General features: G+C 31.9%; 1 protein-coding gene across 1 annotated transcript in view; it reads left to right on the top strand.

The window, feature by feature from the left end:
• Nucleotides 1-367: 367 nt before the first annotated feature.
• The window catches only part of HELRODRAFT_69983 (hypothetical protein), a gene marked incomplete at both ends in the record, with an annotated part of 23,625 nt that continues 14,838 nt past the window's right edge, over nt 368-9,154 (top strand). Inside the window, one exon of the mRNA XM_009031831.1 lies at nt 368-434. Within this exon, the coding sequence (XP_009030079.1) occupies nt 368-434 (67 nt within the window). The remainder of the gene's footprint in view (nt 435-9,154) is intronic.

Genomic DNA, 9,154 nt, shown 5'->3' with positions numbered 1-9,154 from the left:
AGAACATGGAATATGATGCTAAAAAAGGGCTTGCCAAATGAATCGCAACAACTATCTCAATTTAAAAAAAATTTGAAAAGCTTTATTATTAACAATACTATATAAAGTTGTTTTTATTCTAAAGTAGGCATATATGTGTGTCTGCGTGAGTGTATATGTACGTACATGGATAAAATTTATTTTGTTAATATTTGGTTTATATATATTTGTTTATGTATGTATATATGGGTATGTATATGTATGTATATATATGTATTGTAAACTCAATTGACATTAAATTTTGTAACCAAATTAAATTGTAAACTTATAAATTCAAATTAACATTAAATGATTATTTAATGTAACATTGTTCTGTTGATCTCGATGATTTATATATGAGTATGTGTATGCGTATATGTATGTGTATGTATATATATATATATATGTATGTACGTGTATATATAATTATAGAATATGACTTTAATTAAGCTAACTGAAAACATTTTTTCTAATTTTCTTACATCTGTTTTATTTGTGATAAGGTGGCTGTGCAAGATGAGCTCATGATGAGCTCGATCACAATCATCCTGCCTTCTTAATTATTATTTTTGGGAAGCAAATAAAAAGATCGTTTCGTTTCGTTTCGTTTCGTATGTATGTATGTAAGTATGTATGTATGTAAGAAGTTTATGCGTGTGTGTACTGAAGTAAGAGTAACTGTAGTAGTATCTGTAGAAATAAAAGTAGTAGTTGTAGTAGTACTTTTAGTAATAGTGTTTTTATTAGTAGTAATAGCAGTAATAGTTGTAGTAGCACTACTACTACTAGTAGTAATAGTAGCAGTGGCAGTAGTAGCAGTAGTAGTGGCCACAGTAGTAGTAGTAGAAATAGAAATAATAGTTTTGAATCAGTAGTTGAAGTTGCGTTAGTAACGGTTGTTGTTTTTAAAATAAACAAACCGGCCGTAAAAAGATGATGTTGCAGTTATAAAGAGCATAAATATGCAAGACGGTAATGCCTTTGCTGCTGTGGTTGATATTGTTGTTGTTGTTGATGTTAATGTTGATGTTTTTGTTCTTGATGTTGATGTTGTTTTTTTGTTGATAATGATGTTGATGGTATTGTTGTTTTCGATAATGTTGTTGACAATGATGTTGATGATGTTGTTGATGAAGTTGTTAAAGATGTTTTTGTTGATGCTGCTACTATCTTAACTGGTTGTTTGAAAGCTACCAAATTGTTGTTGGATCCAAATAGTTAACTTCGGATGGTTCAGAACCATGCTGCTAAAGTGATATATCGAATATCTATATGCGCGTGTGTGTATGTGGCAACAAAATGACTAGTTTTGTTGAAATAACGGTGTTAGGCAAGGCTGTGTATTCTCTCCAAAGTTGGATTCGCGTTGTCCTCATTGTCGCTGCTTTCTTTGTTGTTGTCGCTAGAAACATAAACTTTCTTGTTGTGGCCACGAAAATTGTGTTTTCAATCCAGATGTTTTTCTTTATTTCTTTGCTTATGCTTCAGTTAAATATATATGTTGCGGGAACGAAAAAGAGTATTTTTTTTGTTGTTTTGAAAGTTACAATAAGAACGGCTATTTTTTCAACATTGTTATAGCTATTTGTTAGTAGTATTAGTATTAGTAGTAGTAGTAATCGTAACAGTAGTAGTAGTAGTAGTAGTAGTAGTAGTAGTAGTAGTAGTAGTAGTAGTAGTACTAGTAGTAGTAGTAGTAGTAGTAATAGTTTTTGTAGCGGTGTTTTGTTATGCTTGTCAAAAAGATAATTGTTGTTTGTGTTGTTGATTTGTTCTGTTGTACAGCTTGTCAATATATTAATGGGATTCGTTGTTGTAGTTTGTGTGCCATGTAACTAAGTGGCTGTTGCAATCAGTAGTTGTTATGTTGTTGTGGTTGTTATGGTCAGTTGTGGTCGTTTTTGGTAGCATGTTGTTGTTGTTTGTGTTGCTGGTTGTTGTTTCTGTTGTTGTTGTGACTTATATTCTTGCAGTTATAGTTAAAAATATGGCCGCCATTATCGTTATTTGAATTCAAAATGCGGCGAACAAATTTTTTTAGTTTTTGCTGAGTTTTAAAAAAAATGTTTGCTTGCTACAATCTTGTGAAATGTATTCCTTTTTTTCAACAACACACTGCTCCCTCTACTACTACTATAACAGCAGCAACAACAACAACTTCTACGACTACCACTACTATTTCAGCTACTAAAACTAATACTACAAACACTGTATAAAGCACTACTATGTTTGTGTGAATCTATATATGTGTGTGTGTAAGTGAATAAATTATTTTATTCCATATATTCATTCATTAATGTTTTTTGTGCCAGCCATGGAAGATGACTTTGAGTAGCTGTTTGTCAAGTTCTTTTTTTGGTAAAGTAGGTAGAATGTGTTCAATTTGATGGACATTGCTCAGTCAAAAAGTGAATTATTTTTAAAATATACTAAAAAATATTTTTTAACATTTATAACATTACATAATAAATAATATTTGTAATTAAAAATGGAATTATTTTCGCTGATCGAAAAAGAAAATATTTGCTGTCATCTTTTTAAGAATCGAGGTTGGCAGAAAATTTTTTTTGGTTTCACCCACCACATTCTTATCAAAACTGCTGTGGATATGTAGTGGATGTTGTTGTTTCGTTGTGGCTATTGTTGTTTATGAAGTAATTTTTGTTGATTTGTTGTTGGTGCTGTTCCGTTAGTGTTGTTCAGGTAATAGAAGTGGTATTTAAGCAGTTTTTCTGTTGTTTATATGGTTGTTTATGTTGTTGTTAATATTGTTATGACAGAATCGTGAGAGAGAACGTGTTGAAATGGTCATTAATCATCGTGAATGCAAGCAACACAACAACAACACACCTCACTAATATACATATCTTATATTTTGACGCAATTATCGTCAACAACTGCTGACTTAAAAGCATCTTTGATACTAACATCAACAACATCATCAGCAACAACATCAACAACAACATCAACAACAACATCAACAACAACATCAACAACATCATCAACAACAACATCAGCAGTAACATTAACATTAACAACAGAAACGAAAAAAAAACTTTTGGCTGAGGCCTAAAAATCAACAAATTTTAAAAACAACAACAACAGCAATATCAAAATAAACATAACATCGGAAATATGAAATATTACCATAATAGATATACACATGTTACACATGCAACATGCACGTGCACACACACACACACACACACACACACACATGAAAATATACAATCAAAACATTACTATTACTTATAATGTAACAACGCAACACAGAAAACCAAAAAAGCAGCAACAAAAAACATTACACAAACGAAAGTTCATTATTTAATGCAGACATTTTTTTGGACGAAAGGCTTTGATGCGGTGTCTTTTTCCAAGAAGTTAAAAAATAAAAAATATGTGAGATAATAAGACAAAATAAATTCAATTAAACTGCAAGTTATAATCATATATAATAATAAAATACACACAGACAGACACACACACACACAGATACAGACACCCACATACAGACACACACACTCACGCAAGCACACGCACACACATGCCAACTTTAATATACACACTATCACCATTTACGCAATCAATCTTTTCACACACAGAAACACACACACAAACACACGCACATGAATACACTTGTCTAAAACACACACAGAAACACACACGAACATGCACAAACACACACACCAGCTCACGTACACAGCAACACAAATGATGAAGAGCATGCACTGTTGGATGGCGTTGTTGCTGCTTTGTGGAGAACGTGTGAAATAAAGTTGATGTTAATTGGAAAGGAAACTAAATTATCATAATGATGTTTGTTTATACGCTTCTACAAACCTATATATATATATATATATATATATATATATATATAATCTTATATATATAAAATAATATAATCCTATATATATATATATTTATATATATATATATATATATATATATATATCTATATAAGAGCGTGGTTGTCATTGTCAGTATAAATGCATTTTCCATAATGAGATTTCAGGCTGTTGATTGTATTTTTTGTTGTTTGTTTCCAATTATTTATCTTTCAAAATGTTCATCCGGATAAGAAAATGTGCCTCGAAGAAGAAGCTGGATGACTTCATCCTCACCTAACAACTTTCCTGTACCCCCCACAAAATGATGCAACGATGCAACGATGCAACGCATGGAAGCTAATTTTAACTGTACAATTCATACTAAACATACAACTTTTATCTTATACAATGTTCAAATGTATTGTGTTATGTGCAAGCTTACATTTGTTTACATACAAAAACACACAGACATACATAAACAGACAAACAAATAAAGATACAAACGTTCATGAAAACAAGCAGGCGTATGATTGTTTGAATTTCATTTTCGAGCACAGAAGTTCAAAAAGTTAAACAAATTGAGCTGAAGCTTAATTGCATAGTGTGAAGTACAGGATGAAACAAACACAAACACACAAACACACATAGGCAAGTACACATATATATTTATTCATATATGCGCACATTCACACATACAGATACACACATTCAAACATACACACACACACACCACACACACACATGCGTTAACGCATAGAAACATACACATACACACAGAAACACAAATAATTTCACACATACAAACAAACACACAGAAACACACATTACGTGCACTGCACAAATACCAGAACACATGTTTGCAACACTACATCCATTAACAAACATATAGTAAAACTCGCAAACATATACGAAGACTTACATACAGACAGACGCATACAAACAGACAGACATACAGACAGCCAGAGACAGACAGACACCATTCCTGCAGACACACACGTAATGGCATATAAGACGTGCGTACAAAATGGTTGCTGAAACGTAATTGTATTCAGGTAGGAAAGTTTATCTCAGAATATTATATATATATATATATATATATATATATATATATAGTTATATATATATAAATAGCGATAATAAATAAATATATATATATATTTATATATATATATTTATATGTGTGTGTATGTGTATGTGCGCTTGTGTTTGTGTTGTGTTTTTAGTGTATGTATCGTTTAACCATACTATTATGTGTTCCGAAGCATACGTATTTGTATGTTCATGCATATTTGAATAAATTATTATTATCGTGTTTCTATGTTTGTGTATGTTTCTATACAAATTTGCTCTTCAAATGTACAAACGTATTTGTTTGTGTTTGTGCCTGACAACGTGGTGTACTAGTTGATTGCTTTGCCGGCTGGCTGGCTGGCTGGCTGGCTGGCTGGCCGGCTGGCTGGCTGGCTGGTTTGATACCATCCCGTGTTGCTTAAACAAACGTTAAGGTCACATGTGTTGATATAGAAGTAATACAAATTGACGCAAATTGAACTTGAAATAACTTGGCTGCGTCCGTGCAAGTTTCAGGTTTTCTGCAGCTAGTAGTAGTATCAGTAGTGGTTATAGTATCATTGCTAGTTGTAGTATCATTGATAGCTGTAGTATCATGGATAGTTATAGTATCGGTGATGGTCGTTGTATTAGTAATAGTTGTATAAGTTGCAGTACCTATGAATGCAATAACAGCAGTAATCAGTAATAGATAGTATCACATGTAAGTTGGTAACAGTGGTGGTAACGATCGTTGTGGTAGTAGTAGTGGCGTTTGTAGCGAGTGTTGTCGGTGAAATAGTTGTAGTGCTTGAATAGAAGTATGTAGAAATTTAAAACAGTAGAAATAGAAAAAAAAGTCATGGTGTTAGTAAAAAAATTACCGTTTGATACTGCAACTTTCAATGATACTACAGCTATCAATGATACTACAAAACTATTATTTATACAACAACCGAGTGCAATAGTAGTAATTAATTTTTATCTGTAGTTTAGTGACGTCAAATAAAAATCATAAAAGAGTCATAGATAACATCATGGTTGTTGCCGCCGTGGAATAGAGTGTGTTAAAAATACTGTTATTAATTACACATTTAAAAATTTGTATTTCCGCTAAAACAAAACAACAAAGAGTACAAGACCGTAAAAAATTTCAACAACAATAGTCTACCTACCAACAAATACACCACCAACGACAAAAAAAATATTTGCATCGATAACTCTAGAACAACTATTACATCATAAATTATGCGCTATATTATTAATTTAAAAATGTATATATGTAATGACGTCAGCAAAGAACAATAATTATCGTCGTCATAAAAACAACACATTCAACAAAAATATAACAAAGTTGACGACAACAGTTTAATACAATTCTACATTCACAGCTAAAAAACAGCAACACAATAATAATATTAATTATAACGCTATTATTAATAACTTATTATTATTGTTATTATTATTGTTATTCTGATATTATTATTATTATTAGATTATTTATATAGCATTTTTTTATAGAAAATTTTTCTCGATGAGTTTAAAAACGGCAACAACAGAGGACCTACCATAGAAATAACATAGATAACAAATTTTAATATGTTAACGCTCATTACAGTGGCGACACTGGCGACAAAAAATAATTGATGGTGCTTTTAATTATTCTGTCTTTCACGCTCTCATGATCGACATCATTATCATCATCAATTTTATCATCATCATCACCACCATTATAGGCATCATCATCATCACCATCATCAATATTATCATCCCCATCGTCATCATCGTCGTCATCTTCATCATCACGTTCATCATTATCATCAACACCACCATCTTAATCTTCATCATCATCATCGTCTTCAATTATTTTTTTAATTTATGGCCAAGTGCACTTTTCATGCATCATAAAATGATTGGGTTGAAAGTTTTTTGAATCTTAAAAATTAAATTATAAATAACGTTAGCACGTAATCAAAAGCAACGACAACAGAACAACAACAACAACAACGATATTAACAACAACAACAACAACGACTACAACAACAACGACAACAACAACAACGACAACAACAACAACATTAACAACAACAACAACATCAGCAACAACGACAACAATTGTTAGAACTACAGCTGTAAAACAATACAACAAAATCATACACAATAAAATCTCAATAATAATTATAATTGTAATAATAATAAAAACAACAACAACAACTATAATAATAATATAATAAAAACGAAAAGGCTGAAAAAAAGAAATTTGCACCCACCTGCTGAACTTAATTAGGACCTGTGTCCCCAGCTTGTCCTAATCAACAATTGTTTCTATTGCCACTTCCTACAATTACTACTATTACTGCTACTATTACTACTACTACTACTACTGTTTCTGCTGCTGCTACTACTACTTTGCTGTCACTAGTAGTAGTAGTAGTAAGATCACTCCAACAGCAGTTACTACGTCAAAAATTCATGACTTGCACTCAAGAGATAATCGTCATCAACGTTTAATACGGATGGATGTCATTGGTTTTTAACGAGCTTCCATATTTCAAATGTGGCTTCAACTGCTGCTGAGTTACTGACTGAGATCTAATTGTTTTCAATGTATTTATTGCTTTGCTTTGTGTTTTTTTCTGGGTGTCGGTGTCAATCGGATTGAGATATTTTTGCTGGAGTCGGAATTTTGGGACAGGCCGGAGCCGAAAATATCCGACTCTGACTGACTTCTTGTTTTTTTTTTTTTTTTTTTTTTTTCACCAATAACACTAAGCAAATTGTCCTGTAGTAATCACATTATTTTTCAGTTGAGTTTAGTCGCACAAATGTATTATTTTGGCGGAAGAGCTTAGTTTTTTTACCGTTTAATCACCACAAAATACTACCACGCTTTAATTATCACTAAATACGACCACATCTTAATTACCACTGAATACGACTACAGCCACCACTACCACCATCACCACTAGCAGCAACCACTTAATTATCACAGAATGTACTACCTGATAGTAGTAAATAAATACATCCTTTTGATGGCTCAGACCTTGGCGTCATTTGTTTGATTGCTCTGAACAGAATAAAAAGGCAAACAATTGCCAGATAACGACGAACGTAGAGCGATTATAAGGCTAAAAATACATTTAGCATGCGCGCTCGTTACCTTCTAAACTGCTACTACTTGCAGTTACTGCTGCTGCTACCACGGCTGCTACTATTTTACTGCTTCTTCTAATACCTTTACTCTTACGGTACTGGTGCTAGTAAAATTTATATTAATACTAATACCATTATTAGTACTACTGTCTACTTCTACAAATATTGTCGTTAAAGTTGCTGCAACTAGTGCGATTGTTACTATTACTACTACTACTACTACTACTACTACTACTACTACTAATACTACTACTACTACTACTACTATTACTATTACTACTACTATTATTACTACTACTAATATTACTATTATTATTACTACTACAACAACTACTACTACGACTACTACTACGACTACTACTACTACTACCATTACTAATCTAAATTTTAACTGAAGTGAAAATCTATTTATTGTTGAAAATAAACAACAACACACAACAAAAAATTTACCACAAGGCAACAACAACAACATCAACAACAACAACAGCAGCAGCAACACAAAACGCTAAAACAACACCAAAAAACAACAAAAATACAGCTACAATGGCGTCGTAAAACAACATAGATAAAAATAATTACCGCTATTATTATTTTGTTTATACTTTTTTTTGCAATTAATTTGAAATTTATAACTGCCGTTACTGTACTTAATAATTATTTTTAAATTTTTTATTATTATTTTTTTTATTTTTATTATTACAAGACAGATATCACGGTGGAGAGCCAGCCAAATAATTAAATCCGAATTAATTATCGTCAATAAATTATGAGTGATGTTACGTGTGATCCCATTGTTTCACTCGCACACACACACACTCTCTCTCTCTACTCTTTCGTTTCTCACTCTCTTTCTCTCTACTCTTTCATTATTTCTCTCTCTCTCTCTCTACCTACTCTTTCATTATTTCTCTCTCTCTCTCTCTCTCTCTCTACACTTTCATTATTTTTTTTTCTCTTTCTCTCTCTCTTTCTCTCTCTCTCTTTCTCTCTCTCTCTTTCTACCAGTCTTTTTCTCTTTCTATCAGTTTCGCCTTTTCTTTCTTTTCCTCTCTTCGTTCTCTCTTTTATAATCCTTTCTTTCCTTCTCCTTTATATTCTTTTTTAAT

Source organism: Helobdella robusta (genome assembly GCF_000326865.2).
Source record: "Helobdella robusta unplaced genomic scaffold HELROscaffold_8, whole genome shotgun sequence".
In the NCBI taxonomy this organism is placed as follows: domain Eukaryota; kingdom Metazoa; phylum Annelida; class Clitellata; order Rhynchobdellida; family Glossiphoniidae; genus Helobdella; species Helobdella robusta.
This window is presented reverse-complemented; position numbering and strand designations above follow the sequence as displayed.